Source organism: Python bivittatus, unplaced genomic scaffold, assembly GCF_059951505.1.
Source record: "Python bivittatus isolate LINGU-HERP-01145 unplaced genomic scaffold, Pbiv_v1 ctg000020_np1212, whole genome shotgun sequence".
Classification (NCBI taxonomy): Eukaryota; Metazoa; Chordata; class Lepidosauria; order Squamata; family Pythonidae; genus Python; species Python bivittatus.
The window spans coordinates 99,277,511-99,299,502 of record NW_028277030.1 but is presented as its reverse complement, the minus strand read 5'-3'; the positions used below and the strand labels follow the sequence as shown (position 1 = coordinate 99,299,502).

The 21,992-nt window shown below is 37.1% G+C and overlaps 1 protein-coding gene across 1 annotated transcript in view; it reads right to left on the bottom strand.

Moving 5' to 3' along the window:
* The window catches only part of CMTR1 (cap methyltransferase 1), a 51,723-nt gene extending 29,786 nt beyond the window's left edge, over nt 1-21,937 (bottom strand). Inside the window, exons 1-6 of the mRNA XM_007434526.4 lie at nt 21,773-21,937; nt 18,935-19,072; nt 15,381-15,535; nt 6,509-6,667; nt 6,075-6,167; nt 3,212-3,283 (exon numbers count right to left, since the gene is read on the bottom strand). Of these exons, the coding sequence (XP_007434588.1) occupies nt 3,212-3,283; nt 6,075-6,167; nt 6,509-6,667; nt 15,381-15,535; nt 18,935-19,067 (612 nt within the window). The 5' untranslated portion in view covers nt 19,068-19,072; nt 21,773-21,937. The remainder of the gene's footprint in view (nt 1-3,211; nt 3,284-6,074; nt 6,168-6,508; nt 6,668-15,380; nt 15,536-18,934; nt 19,073-21,772) is intronic.
* Nucleotides 21,938-21,992: the final 55 nt, after the last annotated feature.

Genomic DNA, 21,992 nt, shown 5'->3' with positions numbered 1-21,992 from the left:
GCAGCTACTTTTATGCAGCTGGCACTGATAATGAGGTGGCCAGCCTACCTGGTCTGAGAGATTTGCTGCTTTCTTACAAGTCACTCACTCTTATGAAGCACAGAGGTGTTCTGTGGTGATCTGATGCCTGGCCCCTGCCTTAGTTGGGGAGGCCTCTGTGCAGATAGAAGTGGTATTAGCAGTACCACATCCGAGGAAGCAGAAGGCTCTTCGGTGCCTGGCACACCCTGATCCTCCAACTTTTCTGACCCTGCTTCATGGGCCATGATAACAAAGGAATCAGGAAGATTAAATGTTTATTCCTGCAGGATCTAGAAGACAAATCTGGGAAATTCTGACTAAAAACCTATAGTTACCTGTGAATTTCTGGCTTCTGCAAATGAATACAGCCATCTCATTTGAAAATTCCCAAGGAAAGAATCTCCAATTTTTTTTTCCCCCAGAAAAGTGGAACTTCACCTAGTAGCTGCACATATCCTTCTAACCAAGCTATTTCTCCAGTGAATCCGGTCTGAAACCTGGAGAACCCCTCAGGTAGACTTTAGGTATGATTGCCAGCCTATCCCTCTGCTCCTGAAGTAAAACACTTTACAAGTGAAACCAAGCACAGCATTCCATAATTAGAGAAGAACAGGAATGTATGGCTAAGTGTAACATTCTGCTTCTCCCCTCAAATACAGGAGGTTGGATATTGAGGATATGAAAAACCAGTATATTCCTTTTTCCTGGGTGGACCAAATGACCATATCTATAACCAGTTTCATCCTGGCAGCTGAAGCACTCTCTGGCAGAATTGTCTGCTAAGAATCTTTCTATTTTGTAATATCTGTTAAAGTTATGAAAAGAGAAATACTCCACCATTATGTGGAGTCCTTGGTGAAATTTGTACGTTGAAAATTTTGTTATGTGGAGAAATATGTTATGTAGAGAAATACATTATCCTGCAAATCTTTTTTAAAGGGAACCTCTCCCCAATGGTTACAAAGATTGCTATTCCTCTGACTGAGTATGTTAAGATTCCCTTCAGCATTGCTATTCCCATAAGCCAGAACAATGCATTTCTCCTTTTGTGGAGGACAGAATGAAAGCTCTGTGATGACCATCAGTATCAACGCTGAATTCATCTGATACTGATGGTCATGAAAAACGCAGATATTTTTCATTTGAATGTCCTGAGCTCTAACACCCTCCTCAAAGATTACCAGAATGAGGGAAAAGTCTCTCCCAGGAGCTTCAATGGGTAACCTGTGACTACATGAGTGAAATTGGAGGTGCTGCCTTGGGTCATCCATAACTGTAGAAGCAGAGCCCTGAATAATATAGAGTTTCTAAGCATCACCTCTAGGAGCAACTATGTTCCTCAGTTATACATGGTTAGAGAAAACAAAATTTGTTGCTGTAGCATTGACTGAGTCACAGCTTTAAAAGTTTGACCCTCTCTATGATTCACTTCCTCAAAGCTAGTCAGAAAGAGAAGTTTGAGTGGAAGCATTGCCATAGGGGAAGGCAACAGCTATACCAGTAGCTCTAGGTGTTAGTTGTTGGTGTTCCATGTCCTACGATCTCAACAGTATCATTTATAGAGAGGTTGACATCAATTTGGGGAAACTTTCTGGTGAAAACAGGCATCCCTGTGAATGCTTGCCGGTAAAGGGGAGGGTGGCATCTTTCCTCACTGTCTCGAGTCATTGAAAGTATTAAAGCAGCTGGGAAAAAAACTGGATGAATTTTAAGAGATGTTTGCCTGTCCCTCTTGTCCTCTGTCTCCCTAGCCAAGAGAGAGTTATTAAAGCTACTTTGGCTCTCTTTCACTCACTGGACAGAGAAGAAGGACATGTGAGTTGAAATATTCTTATGTCCAGTTCTCATTGGTGGGACAGAGGGACTAATGTTAACTAGAATAGTATGCCTTGATTTGGATTTATTATACTATATTCTGGAGCACAGCTTATTGCAACATGAATGGTTAAGAATAGCCCTCTCACAGAATGACCAGAGTTTGCTGAAGAGGGAATCAATCTTTGGATCATAGGGCTGTTTTGAAAGCTTAAGAACTAGGCCTTCTCCTGCTCTCTTGGAACCTGTTTTAATCAGCTTGATTAGGTTCTTGTCCTTTGAGGACAAAGGAGAGCAATGGCCTCCTCTCTTTGCTTAATGAAGTGGGAGTGGCTTAGAGAACCATCTAAGCTCTGAAAATAAGACAGCTGCAGCTTGGGCAAAGCCTGGAGCAGTCATCAGATGCATCCATTCACACTTCCGCACTCTTGACAGGACGTTGCTCCACAGTGGCACTCCTCTCTAGGGCTGAGCTCCAATAATGAGCCTGTATCACAAGCGATCTGAGGCACATTTTGTTAGCTTCCCACACTATCCATGGAATGTAGGAAAGGCCATTCAGGTTCTTCCCACTGAATCAGATACCTGTTTGCCAGGCAAGAACCCAACTACTATTCATAAATAAGGCCCTCTTTTTCTTGCTGCCATCCTCTCTAGGAGACCCGGTACTGTGCTTTTTTTCCCTCTCCTTTAAATGTGGGCTCTTCCTTAGTGCAGGAGCCCTATAAGAGTCTGCCTCTCATATCAAGGCAGGGAGTCAATCTGAAGCTTCTGAAAAGAAATGGGAAGCTGGCCTCCACCACAAAAGAGTGAACATCAGTGAGTATCAGGGTTTCACATAAATCAAATCACTATCAGACAATATTGGCGTTTCATATAAATACTGGTGCTCAGTACTCATTTTGCCATGATTGGGCTCTCTTGCGCACAGATTGCAATTTCACAATCACTTGACAGCAAAGTCTTCCTTAGCATCACTCACTTCAATATTGTCAGAGCACCATCCTCATGAAGAAATTTAACTGATTCAATGAATTCTTCTGCAGAGGACTAACTAGCTTCATCCACAGAGGATAAGACTATTCTTGTGTTCTGTTTTTTAGGCATAATCAATCCATTTTCAGGGGGAAAATTAAGTTAAAATATTCTTAACAAGTTTAGGACTGTTCACCTAAAGCAACTCATCCAAAGTTCACTCTGATTATTAACATTCAGCAGAGAAGAAGGACAGTTACTTAAGCCTCCATGTTACTAGAAGCTACTCTATTCTAAATGTCTCAAAACAGTCAACCCTCAGATCTTTCTGCCTTTGCATTTTACTGCTTTTTCTCCTTCTACTGACAGGTCAGCTGTGGTTCTAGCAGATAAAATTCACCTTGCATTGGAGTATGCTCTGTAGGAGTTCTTTTCCACAGAATTCCGTTTCATCGTCAATCACCAGTTTCTTCTATAAAACAAAATGGGGGTGGGGGGTGGGGGGTGGGGGGGGAATGAATCAATATGTGCAGTGCATTTGTCTTAAGACCAAGGCTGTGTAGTGATCCCAACTCAAAGGAGAAAGGTGATTCAGAGTATGTGGGGGACCTGCACACTGCACTCAATGGTACCTCTCACATCAAATGTTTCTCTTCCCAGGATAGCCCGGCGGCAGCAGCAACAGTTTAAGCCCAGGAGAAGAGACCACTTCTTTAATGCATTGCTGACTGGTGCAACTTGCATGCTCTGAATCATCGTTTCCCATTTGAACCTGAATCACTACAGAGCCTGAATAAAATCATCACTTTTTTAGAAAGATATGGTTTTGTTAATAAAACTTAAGACTGAGCCAAAACACTGAAAGAACAATTTACAAACAATATAAAACCCATTAAAACAACATACACATTTTAGGCACTGGGATTTGAGTTGTTTGCAAATAAGAAGAAATGTTCAGCCATTCAGCATGAGGAAAGGAAGCACCGCCTCCCCCTAATATGCTTGTACAATGTCATCACCATCAATGCATGGGCCACACTGTTCCCAATTTTTTGGAGCACCTAGTCAGAAAGAGACACTTAATCTACATAAACACTCTTACTCACTATAAAAACTATAAAAACCAACATAGGGAGCCAAAGCTGCTGCTCATTAGACACAAATGGGTACAAAAAAGTTAAGCTTTATGGGGCAGGGGGAAGAGAATCTTATAATACTCTAAAAACTCTTTGGTAACTGAAAATGTCTACCTGTGAAAATGAAGCTGACTCTTAATGTTTATTTTTAAACATCATATCCAATAAATACTTCACAACAGCAGAATGACTTACATCAGCTGAACTGGAATAGAAGCATTCCCTATTCCCCCTGCAAAACCCCTTCCCCCAATATGCCCTCAAAATCTGTTCCACGGGATTGTGAGAGCTATGTGGACAATTTATTAAGACTTTACATGAAATTGAGATTCATCTACTATACACAAGGCTAACAAAATTTTCATTTTATACCAAGATCAACGCCCAGACAGCTGAAATTCAAGCCCATTGTTCTACCTGATAGAAAAATTCTACAACACGTATAGAAGGGAATTACAGAGAAAATGCTGATTAATAGTCTACATCTACATCTCCCAGAGTTGCTGGGAATTGGGCAGCATATAATTTTAATAAATTATCATCATTATCATTATCATCATCAACATCATCATTATCTATTTCCATGCAATAGGAAATATGGTGCACACAGATATGGGAACAACCTTTACTGCAGCTTTCAGTACAAGAACAATGACAGATCCATTCACTGCAAGTAGCTGGCATGGCATATTTGCAGTCTGAGCAACACTGAGAAAGCACGCTTATATAAACTCCCAATATCTCAACAGTTGTCAGTAGATCATTAAAAAAATATGCCAATATCCGGGGGGGAGGGGAACTATTCATCTCACTGCTATTACTTCCATTCTCAGCTACACTGTCATTTTTAGAACATGTAAACATTGAAGAGCAATGGTCTATGCCAGACAGACAAATGGCATTCTACAAAATGAGAATATAACTGCAGCAAATGTGGTTTCCTACTGCTGTGTTTAAACAGCTTGTCGAGTTATTCAAGCTTTCATAAATACAGTAATCAGAGGAGTGAAGTGGCACTATTGTGTAATTTGAAACTGACAAACAAGGCCACCAGCCGCACATACTCAAGTGCATTAACCTACTTATTTCACTGGGAGTATGAATTGAGAAGGGCCTCCCAAGCACAATGCATCAATATGTATTCCAGCCACAAAAAATATCCACAAGGCTTCTTTGGCACATAGGAAAATAAAATAGTTCCATTCACAGGTACTTTGCATAAAATAATGTTAAAGAATAATGGTAATTATTATCCAGGTCTTATAGATTCTCAGTCTTATGGCTATAAAGTTCACTTGGCAAACATGAGCTAGGAGTAAAAGAGAAATGGAACCATATATACCACCCTGAAAGAAGAGAATTAAAATGTGGAAAAAAAAAACCTCAGTGGAAATTCATTTAAATAGGATTTCATTAAAATCACATACTAAAATGTGAAGTTTAGATCTCATAAGTAATTGTAATAAAAGGCTAAAAAGATCAAGATATTCTAATTATATTTAAAGTTATTTAATTTATTATTTTAATATGCTTTTATAGTTTCAATTACATTTAATAAAAATTTGACTGATTTGATGTAGTTTAAGACTATTACTATGATTTTCCACCTGAAGTATCTTTTTAGCATACTTGGCCACCTCTCTGAATTTAACCAGCACCTTTCACTCTTAACCAATTCAGCATTTAATTTTCTTTCCTTTGTTTATCTAATCAATAGTCAATGAAAGTAAAGAAATTTACATTGATGCTATACTGGTCATTGACCAAAATTAATAAAAACTATCCATCTATCTATTACTCATTTATTCCCAGGGCTATTGTTTTCAGCAATTCAATTACATTTATTTTATCTCTTATCTTTTCAGTAGTTTAAAAAAAATAATCATTGAACCAGAACATAAATATTTTAGCATCTGTGCATTTTAAGAGTTCTAGTAATTTTGCAGTCCCTGCTTAACTATCTTCATAATATATGAACATGTTTTCTCTCTTTTAGACCTTCCTTATTACTTCTGATTTGTAGATCTCTTTATATTTTTGTTTTGATTATTTTTTGGAGCTGTACGTTGTACACATTACTAATAAAGATTTGATGATGATGATTTCCTTGCTGTGCAATCTAAATACCTTTCCTATCATCATCCAATCCTTCATTTCTTCAGCATCTGGAATTTCTGTGGTACATTCTGGGCACCAGTCCACTTGCTCATAAGCACTAGCCTGTACACAAGAAAAAGGAGATTTCAAAAGAGAGCCATATACTATAGCAAATCTAGCTCAGTGTATACCCATAGATCAGAAAACCAAACTCAATCCAATTTTTACTAGAATGCCTGGAGAGAATCAGAGTAATTTCTTACTATAATTATAGGCATCAAAACATTCTACTGATCCAGCAACCCAAGAATAGATCAGCATCTGATTCCAGACAGTAAACTCTCAAATGAGGATTTTTTAAAATGAACCTTACTTGAGCCAATAGCACAAAGAAATAGATCCATCAGAACTCCTCACAATAGGAAATTGGGTACCAAAAGGCAATTTAAAGTGTACGTAGTTACCTCTGGCTCATCTTGCCAGTTGATGTTCACCTCTCCATCAAATCCTTTCAATGTGAGCCCCAATCCACGTCTTCCTTTCTGTTGTGAGGCCTCCACAATCTCTTGCCTTCCCTGGCCATATTTGCCAAGACCTTCACCTTCTCGAAACCCCATCTTAGCCTATAAGATAGTAGAAAAGTTGTTTCATATCCCTCTGCTACTTTTCAACAAAGTAAAAGAACACTGGACCACCTGATTAAAAACATATTTCTACAGAAGATTTCCCAGATTCTTTTTCAAATGTATTCAACTTAATTAGGAAGGAAAATTGGATCTAGAAAATAAAGCAGAAAAAAAGCAAATGATGAAATAAACCCATTACAAATAAGCAACCTGCAGAGAATACAGCAGCTATTTTTAAATACTTGCTAGGCATCTTCATTTAACTATGTTCAGTTGTTTTCCTTCAGTGCTGAATTTCTTCTTGAACATAAAATAGTTATCAAAAGGAATGGCAATATGACTTCCTATGTCAAATCACATACAGGTAGTCCTCAACTTACAACCATTCATTTAGCGACTATTCAAAGTTACAACGGAGCTGAAAAAAGTGGCTTACAACTGGTCCTTGCAGTTACGACCATCACAGCATCCCCTTGGTCATGTGATAAAAATTGGGTCGCTTGGCAACTGGCATGTATTTACAACAGTTATAGCATCCCATGTTCACATGATCACCATTTGCGACCTTCTCAGGGGGCTTCTGACAACCAAAATCAATGGGGGAAGCCGGATTCGCTTAACAACCACATGATTTGCTTAACAACTGTGATGATTCACTTAACGAAAGGTCATAAAATCAGGCTGACCCACTTAATGACTACGTCACTTAGTGACAGAAGTTCTGGTCCCAATTGTGGTCATAAGTCGAGGACTACCTATATTCTCCACCCACATAAAGAACAAAAAAACTATTTTGTGGAAGGGAATGTAAAGACCCACATCTTATTTAAAATCTACAATTGACTCCTTAATACACACCCACAGTAAACTAAAACCCTAACAAACACACAGACCCAGCTGGCACCTTACAAGGACACTCACAAATAAGTGTCTCACAAACTAAAAATCCTTTTAAAACTATTTCAAAAAGTCATCAAGAATGTATTAAAATTTCACAGATAGTGCTATTGTCAAGAGAGATGCGAGCAGGATGACTTTCCGCTTCAGGTGAGTTTATTGCATTTTATTTTATTGCCTGCTGCCCAACCTTGTTTCCGACATTCCAATTAAAAATATTTTTTCTTCACATATTAAAGCTTTTCATTTCTTGGAATGTAACATTCAAACCTCATTAAATAAGCTAATCTTAATATTTTACATCAAATAATATAGCTCAAATACTTTTGCAGATTATGAAAACTTAGATGAATGGGCTAATTTAAATCGTACTCATTTCAATAAGAAAATTTTTCAAATTAAAATTTTCCGATTCAACATTTTCCAGAAAATCCATATCTCTAACTTTATCCCTACTTAAAACTGCATTATGTTAATCAAATATTATGTTGGCAAAGTTGTAATCAGGACAGTACATATGAAATCCATTTGCTACATGTTTATCATCTCCAGTGACAACTTTTTGAGGAAATTGGAGAAATTACAAAACAGTATTTAATAACTAATGCTAGTGTAGCTTTACTGCTTTATTGCCCATTTTTCTCAAGATAATGGTAAAACCTAATTTCTTATGTACATTTTTGCTCTTAGGTGCCGGACTTGCTATAGCAAAACACTGGAAATTTGATGTACTTCTTTGGATTAAAAGTAGGAAATAACATAAGCTGAAAAATTAACAAAGTTGTTTTGTTTCTTTATAGTTTGTTTCTGTAAAGCAACTGTATATTTGCCTTTAGACATATTCTTACATTGGTTAATAATACTGAAAAGGTTTTTAAAAAAATATGTTTAAATAAAAATGCAGAGTTGCATAGAAAGATAAAAGACAAAGTATACATCCTACAAAAATCTTCACATCCACACCTCCATAAAGAAAAATGAGACTTTACTTTTCAAAAAACAATCCCAACACAAACACAGCAACACTCCTACCCCATTACCAGAAGGATATCACACACTAAATCAGAGTGGCAAAAAAAAATAATACTAGCATAAACACTTTTCCGCATAAAAAAGGCTCAACTCACAAAATCCCCATTAACACATTATACCATAAAGAGAAAAGATTCACAAAGACTAGCAAAACTGTCTTTTATAGTTAACAAAGACACTTTAATACCAACTGACTACCAGGAGAAGAAATAAAGGAAAACTGTTATTTCTTTGCTCATCTGCAAAGACTTATTCTGATTTGTTTAAGAAAACATGGTTGAACAAATCCCAACTTGCATAACATATCCAAATAAAGCTGTTCCCCATGGCTGACTAAACCATGGCTTCTTAAACACAGTGATTACATCAAAGATGCAAAGTAACTATGGCTTTTAGCAAATTCATGGCTTGTTTTCTACCAGTTACCAACATTCAGAAGTAATGGGCAGAACACAACATAATCCATGATTCTGCCTAATACAGCTAAATGTCTGTTAGGAAGTTTAGTAATTTAGTACAAAAATATTACTTTTTGTAATGTTTGAAAGGTCACATCTGAGGTTCTGACAAAATAGATTTGTTTTGCACTTCATTGACGTTTTTAGTGCTTGCCTAAAAAGAAATATCCTATATTTCAAATAAGTCATGTAAACGCGCATATGTGTGTGTGTGTGTGTGTGCACACGCGCACGCATGCATGCACATACATACGTGTATATAAAAATGTATTACATATATACACACACACACACACACACATACATACATACTACCAGGATGAGGTGGACTGGCTGCTTTCGTGGTGCGGAGACAATAATTTGGCTCTTAATATCAATAAGACCAAGGAGCTTATAGTGGACTATAGGAGGAATAGGTTAGATGTCCAGCCCCTGGTTATCAATGGAGACCGAGTGGAGCGGGTGGCCAGTTTTAAGTTTCTGGGTGTTGTTATAAGGGAGGACTTGACCTGGGGCGCTCATATTGCAGCCTTGGTTAAGAGGGCCCAGCAGAGATTATACTACCTGAGACTTCTCAGGAAACACCAACTGAATGAAAAACTGCTGGTGACCTTCTACCGCTGTACCATTGAGAGCATTTTAACCTACTGCACCTGTGTATGGTTTGCTAACTGCATAGTGGCAGATAGGAAAGCGCTCCAGAGGGTTACCACCACTGCCCCGAGGATCATTGGTTGCCCTCTTCCCTCTTTGGAAGAACTTTATAGTTCCTGCTGCCTTAAGAAGGCTCAAAATATTCTTAAGGATCCATCCCACCCGGGACATTCTTTTTTTGAACTATTACCATCTGGCAGACGGTACAGGATAATAAAAACAAGGACCAATAGGCTGAAAAATAGCTTCTATCTTAGAGCTGCAACTGTACTGAATTCTATCGTATAGTGCAGTATTAATGCAGCATCAGGGGTTGTGCAGTATGGAATGTGAAGGTTGTGTTATATGTGTTTTATGTGTGTTATGTGTTTTATGTGTTTTATGGTTTTTATATTTTTAAAGCTGCACTGGGGTGGCATTAATTTCATTGTACAAGTTGTACAATGACAATAAAGATTTCTATCTATACAGAACTCTGCAAAAGTTTTAGGCAGGTGTGAAAAAATGCTGTAAAGTAAGAATGCCAAAAAAGCACCAAGTCCAGTATGGTCCCTAATAAGGAATTTCATTTATATTTAAAGATTCACTGAACTAGGAATGCATATGAAATTATGATAGTCTGGGGCAAATAAAAACACGTGTCTACACAATGTGTCTACACAATGTGTGTGGGTATATATATATATATATATATATATATATATATGCAACAAAGTAGCAGACAGTACGAAGAACCTAGATATAGTCTGACAGCATACATTAAGTAAATTGTCTCCAAAAAAAGCTAAAATTCATATGTTAGTTCTATCATTCAGAATTGTTCCGTGCTAAATTTAGTTTGTAAGACAATAATATCTATTAATGTAAACATTAAAATCATATGTGTAAACTCAGTTCATGTCTAATCCATGCCCCCCAGCATACTAATGTATAGCAAGATTTAAGTATATACTGAACAGACAATGCATGTAGCACAGAGAAGTCCAAGATGGTCACTTAATTTTCTCCTAGGGGCCAGTGAAAATCCTATCCAAAGTAATCTTGTTCCTAAACCTTCAATTATGCTTTGCTTTTTAAAACTTTTTTTTAACAGATGTACATATTTTAGTTACAAGGCATCCTCTGAAAGAGTGACATACATTCTATATAAAACACAAAACAATCTACAATACCTAAAATAGAATTGTATTCTAAAATTAAATTAAATACTATAAAATAATCCAACCAATTAAGTAACAAGCCAATATAAAATTATTTGAAAATGAGGGCAGAAAAAAATAGCTCTGAGGTCCCCAGAAATTCCCTAATCCTCCTTCAAGCATAAAGGAGCTAGAAGAGTATTCCACAAAAACTGCACTGAATCTCAAAATAGTTTAAAGTAAAAACAAATGTCCCTATATCAGGCTGCAAATTCCTGGAAGTAACCAGAAAATAAAAACCATAAAGCCCTTAATACTAACAATTTAAATTATTTTAGCCCTGATGGGTTGCCAATAACAGGTTTTGTGGTAACTGGTGACATGAGAAAACCGGGGAAAGACCAAAAGTGTGTAATGTACAGAAGTTTAAGGAAGCTCCACCAAGAGGCTATTACATTATTGTGACATCACAAGAATTATAAAGAGGTGTCTTAGTAGTGCTGGAAGTCAGGAATCAATGGATCCAAAGACATCCCAACAAATGAAGTTGATAAACCCTGATTGTACTCCCAGGGCCATGCTGACAGATCCTACACAGCAACGATGACAACATGAATTAACATAAGCAGGTATAAAGGGTGATCTGGCCAGAAGTTAAATCTCATCTTATCCATATTTAACATTTAAGTGATACTTGGACATTCATGATGAGATACTCTGAAAGCATCATGAAAGCATTCATTGAGACTTCCAATGAATGCCATGGAGAACTGACGTCTGTGGATGAGAGGGACATTACAGGTGAAAACGGCATCCAGATGCTGGATCCAGACAACTGAAATCTCTCTGGAGAAAGATGAGATCTCAAGATTACACACATGTACATCGGACAGCTGTTTTTTGTGAGCATACAGCAGGAACTGATGTTTTTGCAATCAGCTTACAAACTGCTGGGAGTCACAGGATTTCATCGAGCTTACAGCCATTAATGTAGACTATATGGACTCAAGGTCTGATTGAGGCTCACCTCTTAATCACTTTGGATTTAATTTTTTTTACTGCTTTTTAAAGATTGAGAACGTTCAGAATGGCAAGTTTTATTGAATTCATTGGGTGAGTTTTCTTGAATCCTTTAAGAAGCTTTAACTATGAGTTTAAAGATTTGCAAAAAAAAAAAAAAATGGAATATGCTGCAAAAGGATGATTAGAGTGTTAATTTTAGAAAGTTTTAAATGGATTAAGGGCTCAGATGGACTTGAATTAAGACTCTGAAGTTAATTTAAAGAATCTTTCCCATAGGAAACTGTCTATGTTTATATTTGGAAACAACTGATAAGAGGACTTTGAAGGTTGGACACTAAAGGGCAACAGAAGGAAATAAATCAATGAATACATTAAGAGAGATTTATAAACAATGGGCTCAGAATTTAATTTCAAAGTTATCTGCTATTATAGATATAGATGTGATGGAATGGAATTATGAAGGCCAGGCTCAGGGAGAAAAACATTTTCTTACATCTCCTGAGGAGCGTGGGAGATACAAGAGGATGAGACTGGCACCTCCCTGAGGAATTCACAGTGTTGTGGCTGGCATTACTTGGGAGCTGGGGTTAGAGTCTGGGAAGACTGATGTCAGGCCTAGCCCAAGGAACTCCAAGAGACCATGTAAATTCAGTCTAGCTATGTTTATTAGCTACAACCCCTAGCAAGAATCTTCCCAGACTGAAACCCCAGCTCCCAAGTAATGCCAGCCACAACACTGTGAATTCCTCAGGGAGGTGCCAGTCTCATCCTCTTGTATCTCCCACACTCCTCAGGAGATGTAAGAAAATGTTTTTCTCCCTGAGCCTGGACTTCATAATTCCATTCCATCACAATAGATGATGTTACAGTAAAGGAACACGTTTCATCAGAAAAGACTGAAATTGATTTAAATGTGGATTAAAAATAATGGTATAAGAAGGAGATGAAAAAAGAGGAAGTATTGGATATACAAAAAAATGCAATACTGGGTATACAAATGAAATCGGCTGAAAAAGACATACAAATACTAACCCAAAACAGCAACATGAATAACCTTTTTATAGTGGATCTAGAAAAGGGACTTGTTAAAGTTGTTAATGATTTTGTGAGAAGAGACCAAGGGAACATGACAAGAAAGCAAACGTTAGGACATTATCTGAAGGGATTAAAAATATTGGGAGAAAGGGGAAACAATATAAAGTTGGTTTATTTGATCAAAGTGAAAATAGATGGGTTGTTATTTCTGGTCATTTTTCATGGATTTTTGCAGACTAGGACCAGATGACAATGTTTTAAAGGTTTTGTTTATCTCTAAGAGATGAGATGTGGGAAAGAGACTTCTTTTGTTGCATTTTAAGTTTATTTGCTTAAGACTGTTAAAATAATGTTATTTCTGGTAATTTTTATTCAATTTTTAATTACCAGGTTTGAATGATAAAGATAGAAAATGAAATATAAATATGAGAGGAAGGAATTTAAATGGGTTTATTGATTTAGTTTATAACAGATATCTTGTTGTTTCTGATAACCCTTAATGGACGTTAGCGGATGAGGACAGAATGATGAGGTTTTAAAGATTTTTCCACAGAGAATGGGGTGGGATTTGGGATGAAGAGTGTCTATGTATTTTAAGAGAAGGTGATAAGTTGTTAAAGTTATTCATACTTGCTGCAATGAAGGGGGAGGTTACCTTCTTTTTTCTTTTTTCCTCTTTTTTCCTCTTTTTTCCTTTTCTGTACTTTTTTAATTTTTTTATCCATTTTTTATCTTTTGTAGTTTGTATTACTGTAGTTTTATCTGTATAATATAATCTTTAATAACATTATTCAAAAAAATGAAAGCATCATGAAAGAAGACCCAAGTCCCAACCAAAAAAGAAGTACTGATAAATCTGAGTAACGCTGATATAACCAGCACCTTGAATTGCACCTGAAAGCCAACTGGCAACTTGTGTAACTTTTGCAATTGTAATATTACTCAGGAAAATCAAGAGGCACCTTAACTACTCAAGCCAATGCTCCATGTACCAGTTGCAGCTTCTGGGTGGTCTTCAAGAGCAATCCCATCTAGAACAAATTGCAGTAGTCCAATTGAGGTGACCAAGAATGAATGACTGTGAGCAGGCCTCCTGATATAGGAACGGTTATTACTATAGCATAAGATGCAGTTTTGCAAAGATCCTCCTAGCCACAGCTACTACTTCATACTTGAGCGGGATTTGTAAGTTCAGGAAGGCTCCCAAGTTACAAGCCAGTTAAGTTTGGAGCAGTGTAACCCAATTCAGAACTAAAGATAGAATACCACTGGTCTCAGTTGGCTTCCAAACCCACATCCACTCTGTCTTGATAGGATTGAGCCTGAGTCTTGCAAGATTGATGTCAGCCTTATGAGGTACTCCAGATAAGAAGCACAATGAGATGAACTAATCCTACTTTATTGTAAGGTTACATTAACAAAATCTTGCAAGAGTGAAAGTATTTCTCCCCTCTTCTTAGTCTCCGGAAAACTAGAAAGGGTCTCTTCCTATGGAAACACTTCCTATGCTTTTCCCTCACCTGCAGACTGAGCTGCCTCTTATCAGACCATTGCCTAGGCTGATATCATGACCACAAGACATCCTCAGAACTAACAGAGTCGCTCATCCTAGAAAATCTTACATGACCAGGCCTCCAACACCTACTGGACATGCTCAGCCAGCATCTAATTCTGAGTAAATTCAAGGACTTCATCCTCAGGATGCACTACAAACTCTTCATGGCTTTCTGCCAAGTATTACTCTAGTACATCCTTCCCCCAGAGGGTCTGGGTCACTCTAAAAAGAGATGCTGGGTGGAATCTAGAGGATGCAATAAGAGTGGAGAAATGTCATTTTACTCTTACTACCACAGTCCAGGCTTGAACCTGAGCTGTCATCCATATTCAGTCAAACTCATTCTTTGTCTTTGTCTTTTGCTGGTGTTACTCTAGCATCTCCTTTGCTACTTCATCTCCCAGAGCTCTTCGGTAAGCCAATAAGAGATTGTTCAGGCACAATCCTACCCAAGGTTACAACTCCCTCCAAATTCCAGAAGGTGATGAAAACTTCAGCAGAAGTATCTATAAAAGTTTTAGGAAAAACCCCAAGTGCCCCCTGGAAACCAGGTGGATCCATTAGGCATCCCTTCTCCATGAATGTATATAACATTGGCTCAAAGTGTTCAGGAAGAAAGCAGCCCTTTAAGGAAAAGCTGCAAATTAGAAATACAGCTGGATGGGATGGGTGAAAGCAATGATAACTCACTGGCCAAGGTTTAAGCATGGAAGCTTGCTACCAAGAGCTTCACTATTTGAAACCAAATTTTGCAAATATTCAGCCTGATTGTGATTATGCAATTTCCATCTTATGTAAGAAATAATTATGAACATATCTTGATTTAGAAAAATTACAATAAAAAAAGCAATGAAAATCTTGCAAAATGACACCACTCTTATTTTCCCAAATTTGGTTTAAGAAATATTCTGACCCACCATGAGCTTCTGGGACACACTGTTGTACATAGAGTAGCGGGAAGATGTGCCCTCCACAAGGGAATCTGCGCTGAATTTATTGCTGAAAGTGCCAAGAGCAGGCCGCCTCTCACTGCTCTCACTATCAGATTCACTGCTGCTTGTGGTGGAAGAATCTGAAAACCAAACAGAAGAAAGAAACAGAAGCTTTCAGTAATCACTGCCACAACAACATATGTTAGTCATGATTTAGGAACATAGGCTGCTACCTTTTACCAAATTGGGCCACTTACTTCAATACAGTCCCAGTATTGAGCAGCAGTTCTTGGAGATTTTAGATTTCCATTTCTACCTGAAACATCACATTCTGAAGCTGATACCAACTGCATTCATACGACATGCCCTAACATAGAGCTGTGGAATATGGAAAACTTTCAGGTGCCCACAAGTAATACTTAAAGTAGAGAAGCTTCAAATACAATTGTTAGTGCTAATAATTCAAGGACAAAATTAGGAGAATTTATCTGTTTATGATTATGATGACCAAAACATGAAGATCTTAGGATATATCTTTTGTCTGAGTTTCCAAACATATGAAGATTGAGAATAACCAAACAGGAATGATACTTTTGGGATAGAGAGAATGTGAGGGAAAAAAGTGACATTTAGTTGCAGTCTCTTCTTGAAACAGAATCACATAATAGCTAATTTCTGTAATGTAACTGCAGTTCATTACGACAAACCATTGCTAAAAACTAATTGACTACAAAATCACACCTAGTAACACATCTAGTAACATCGTGATTACATATGGATTTTATGCTGATAACATGTGTTTGATTGCTCTCATTTTATTCTTCTGCTAGAGGGAGTAGTTGAACAAGCCAAGCCAGTTTCATCTGTGGTTTAGCATTCTGTGCACATCTAACAAGCCATGATTAGTCATGACTTGACATATTAGGAGAGAAGGAATAAAATGAGAGCAACTAAGAGTTCTTGTTCACAGGGCTATCCTGATTTGTTTCACCTTTCTATTGGTAGCACAAGGTAAGCAGAAGCAAGTGAGCAACATAAACCAGTATTCTTACTGAGTTAGAATTTAGCTACTTGCACCATTCAAACACTCCCATTCCCTCCTGTTTCTCAGATTTTATTCCCAATTCAACTTAACATTCATATTTCTTATTACACTTGCTTAGTGGTTTCATGCAGATGTTTAAAAATAATGGATAGAAGAAACCCTTCAGGCATCTCAAAGCTAAGAGGCAACAGTGAATAGTATGGAAAGCTACTGATAGGTCCAAGAGAACTAAAAGGTTCACACTCTTCCTATCCATTTCCAAGCATCCCAACTTAAGGTGTTGATGTCTATTAGACTAAATGTTTTTAATAATTTAAATACTTCAAAATTTTGCCTCCTCAAAACCATCCAACCCACATACTAACAGCAGATGATGACTCCTTGCTCATAGTCTCAGTATTAAGATCAGTTAACAGTGTAATGGCCAGAAATAGGGCTGTCTTGGTGGCAACTCCTAAGTTATCGAACTCCCTCTTGGGGGAAATTCAACAGTTCCACAGGCTGTTTTCAGCAACAACTAAAAACGGACACATGTAGGGTAAAAGATTACCATTGTGACTGACCATTTTAAAATGAGCTTTGGTTTAGATATCTGTATTTTTAATGTCTTTGGGGCTTAGTTATTTTATTATTGTTTTTATTGTTCTCTTGTGCACAGCACTGGACTTCTTTAGGACAAAGAATGATATAATAATAACAGCAGCAGCAGCAGCAGCAACATCATCCACCAAAGTAGCTTCCATTCCCAAATCCATCTTGAAAGTCAACTGGTATGAAGCTAAATAATCTATGTTTTCCAGAGAGCTTGACATTTATAAGCTACTATTCATTCTGGAGCCTGGCTTAAAAATTGCAAATCAGATATCAGACTATAGTTTTTCAAAGCCATAGGATCTGTCACCATCTCCTTCAAAGCCATTAGGATAACACTAGCCCTCATTTAGATATTTATCATCATTGCGATCTATAGAGGGCCCTGTCTTATCTGATTGCTAAATTCAGACTGCACAAGGATCCAAAGAGCATGTAAGCTGGCCTCATCTTTCTACACATCTGTCAAATCCTCACGCTGCACAAGCTAACAACATACTATCTTACATTATTCTAGTTTGAAGTCTGACCCTCCCTCTCTCACTTATGCTGTTAACTATGGCTGGATGTTGAACTTTCTTTGACTGCTCACATCAAGTACACCAAGTTCAAGACCTCACTGAGCTAGGCTAAAACCATCAATATTCCACTACCATCTGCTTACTCCATAATCCTGATGCCTCATAATATTTTTATTACAGTGTTCTCAATAATAACAGTTCATCTAAGACATCATTTTATGAATAGTGGGGAAACTGCTATAAATTCAATGCAACAAAGTTAAAGATAAATGTTTGAGCATGGGAGTTTTAAAACTGTTATCATAATTGCATTTATATGTCAGTTTTCCATCATAGAAAGTTTCCCAAAGTGACTTACAATTAACCACATGCAGTAAAGGCATAAAAAGGGCATATTTTTGGTTTCATAAATTCATTAATTATAAAGATTAGTGATTCCAAAGACAATTTAGACAGATTGACCAGTTTCAAAAGTAATGTTTTTAGGAGGCTATCCTTAGCAATGCATGTGAAATAAATATTTAAGTTATTGTATTAGCAGATATATGAAACTCTGAAGCAAAAGCAGACTAAATCTTCGATACCTCCACTCATAGGCTGGCAATGGACATAACTGAATATTATTTTCAGGGGCAGAATAACTGGAAACAAACAGAGATTCTCATTCTTAACAATCTCTAGTTCTACAGAAGTGGATAAAAATATAGTTTAAGGAATGCTGCATGTCCAATGAACCAAAGGCATTTTTGAGAATTTGATGAAGTCTTTCTTAATCCTTCTATACTGGATAATGTCAAGACACTCTTTTAGCATTCATTCATTCATTCACTCACTCACTCATTCACTCATTCATTCATTCACTAGGCTTATATACCATTGACTAAGCAGCATATTGACCTCCCCAAACAGTACTAAGATGAAAACTAAATCATGATAGTATAAACGTATTATAATAAAACAACAAAAAAACAAAATAATTCCTGGGCAAGTTTCTCCAACAAGATAGTGATAAAACTCTGAAATTATTTGGTTGATACAGATTATGTATATTTATATAAATTCAGATTTCAGTCAAGTTACAAGACAAACGCTGAATTCTGTAGCATATGGTCTAAACAAGGAAGTAGATGGGGGAAGAAGCCTCCATTGGATTTATCAGGGTTTTTTAATACCATGGCATCCTTATGAAACACCCAGCTGCCAGTGAAGCAAAAAAGTGCATCTGGACTAAGCAAATTCAGGTGGCTAAAATCATATAACCCTAACATAACATCAACTCTGTAAGAACTGCAACCCTAAACAGCAATAATCCTACACCAGGTCCAACAAGAATATACTAGGTCCACTGCAAGAATTTATGCAATGACTGCTTCTACAAGTACCTTGAGTTGCATGGTTACCACTAAGTTGGGTTTCATCGTCTGATGTGGAACTGAGAGTCAGACCCAACTCTTCTATCCTTTTTTTCTGCCTTTTCTGTGGGCTGCTATATTCAGGTTCTGCTCTTCTCTTCATTTTTACTGTAAGAAAATAGAACATATTTTTCCAACAAATTCATATATGGCACATAATTCTAAGGCAACAGAATATCCCAGTTTCCAACCTTTTTGTAAATATTTTACATAAAGAATTGGGGTTCCTCTGTGCATTTTAAATACTAATCATTTAAAATAAGAAAAAAGAAATTAGGAAAGGAAAAATAAAGTTCTACCCACTGTCTGTTTTTAAAGAAAACATGTCTGAATAGGCTCCACAATTCAGATGTCACATTCCAAAGTATTTTTTCATAACATGTTTCATTTTAGCACATTAGTAATTTTTTTTTGAAGAACATCTCACTTCTTTCAGTAAAATGCTATTTCTGCTAAGTATATTAATAAGGTGAAAACATTAAAATATTAAGCATGTTTAGTCAGATACTATAACACCACATTCAGTAAAGCTTATTTCTAAATAATCATTATTTTCATTTTTTTTTTTACTAAATATTACTAAAACTTACATTGCTACAAAATATACTGAATCCAATTTGTACATGCTAACAGCCTCTAAAATACATTGTTTTTAATTGGAAAGTACAAATACTTCCTTTCCTTAAAAAATGACAAATTAAGTTATGGGAGCATGCATTAATGTCAAAACTAACTTCATATTAAAAACTAAATCTGATATAAAATTCAGGTAGGTCTGGAAACTATTTTTGGATTATAATCTAACAAGTGGGTTCATATCACCCACATTTGGTAAATTTCTCCTAACATAAGATTATAACATTGAGGATTTCTTTTTCCATTTTTTCCTGATTTGCTAAATTTGTTAAATTTTTCAAACCAGATAGAACTTATTGTAATTTTTGCCTTTGTGATTTATAAACTGAATCATACTGATTATAGCTGTCAATTACTGTACGGTAATCTAATACTGACTTATCTTCACATTGATTCCAACTTTCAAACTGATATACTTTAATATCAACGTCATTTTTTCTATTTTTCTTGTTTCTTTCTCTGATCAAATTTGTATATTTAATAATTAAAAATAAAATAAAAACAGTATAATATTTGAGACTAGAATCATAAATATTTTTATGTGAGCCCCATTAGTATAATGGAATTTACTGCTGAATCAAGATTTGTACAACTGAACATATGCATATACAAGGGTAGGAATGGGCCACGTATTTAAAACCAGAAAAATAAGAAGGATCATAAACATATGACCAGTTTAGCTGGTATTTATATATTAAAAACCTGTACAGAAACCTGTAGTTTCTAAAAAGGAAGTTGAAGCATAAAAAAAACCTTACAAATATTAAAAATGCTGATTCTATAAATACACAGACATCTCATTAATGCAAAGAGTTGTCCAAAGTCATTTTTGGCATGAGACGTACAGCTGCCTATTGCAGCTGAATACTTATGGTTAAGTAGAGAATTCTTACATGGTCTTTTGATAACGATGACATCTAGGAAAGTACAATATCTACTACATTATATACATTCCTTGATGAAAGTGAGGTGAAACAAAGTGCGAAACAAAGTGTATTTTCTTATTAATGAAAGTGAACTCCATCATATTCATCCACATAGAAATACAAGTACATAGAGTCTTAAAAGAAAAAAATAGGGAAATCAAAGTTTGCAATTAAAGATCACTTCCTATTACTGTGAGAATCAGATGAACAGCTGCCAATTACAGAATATAATCTGGTCAACTTGGAGAATGGTTCAAAGTTTGGCTCCTCTGTGATCCAGTTTGATACAGTCTCATTTCATTCAAAAGGCCTTATTCCAGTACAATGTAATGGAAAGAGATGAGCAACAGAACACTGAATTTTATTAACTTTGTAACATTTAAAAATTTGCTATAATAAATTGCTAGATTTTCCAAAATAATGGAATACAATCTCAAAACTTTATTCTGATTACGTTGACTGACCTCGATGCCATGTCTAACCTCCCAATAGGAACTGAAAAAAAAGTGTGATCTGGTTTCTTGTCAGTTGGACAGACACTTTTTTAAGGATAAGATACTCAGAATTATAAAGACAGAATTTTAATTCAAGTATCAGTTCGTGAGGGATGGAAATACTTAACAGAATTTTGCAGAAGAGAGAGAAGAAATGCCTTTACAGAAGACTCAGACGTAAAAAAACAATAGCACTTTATATAAGAGCTATAGAGAACCAATGGGAGAAAGGAAGCCCTTTCGGAAACTACTGGAGCAAAAGGTGGTTGAAAAAGTGTAAGTCAGTCAGACAAACGCAAAATGGGCAATCTTGAAGCAGGTGTGCCCAAAAACTAAGCGCCGCAGAGTCCGAAATAACCAATTTTCTTGGAAGTATGTTTATATTCCACGCTAACTTAACAGAGAGGTCACAAAAGCTGAGGTGGAGGTGAGAAGAAAGGCGAGGCAATGAAGGCAAATCAGAGGAGTAAGAGAGACGAGGAGGGGCAGATGGCTAACGACATGCGGGTGACTGCGATGGGAAAAGGTCATCAACATGCTTGGAGACATAACGGACATGGAAACACGCAGGAAAAAGCGAGCGAGCGAGCAGCGTGGGATCCTCTTGTAGGGCGCGAACGGCAAGAGCGAGCCGACAAGCGCCCTGGGAGAGCAAGAAGCGCGACAGGAGGAGGTGGCCGTGCACCGCGAGCCCCCGGCGCTTCCTTGGCTCGCTCGCTTTCCCTCCCGGGGCCCTTGCCTGCTACACTCACAAGGGGGAAGGGGCTCTGCCTCGGGCCGGAACAAAGAGGAGAAGGGAAGAGCCGTCCACAGGCGCGCCTGGGCTTGGCAGGGGGAACGGCAGCCCGACCCCCTCCAACTCCACTCCGCCACAATTCACTTTCGTTTCCCGGCAGCTCCTCTTTGGGGCGGGCTCTTCCTCTGGCCAGGCGCGCACTAATGACGTAAAGAAAGGACGAAAGAAAAGCGAGG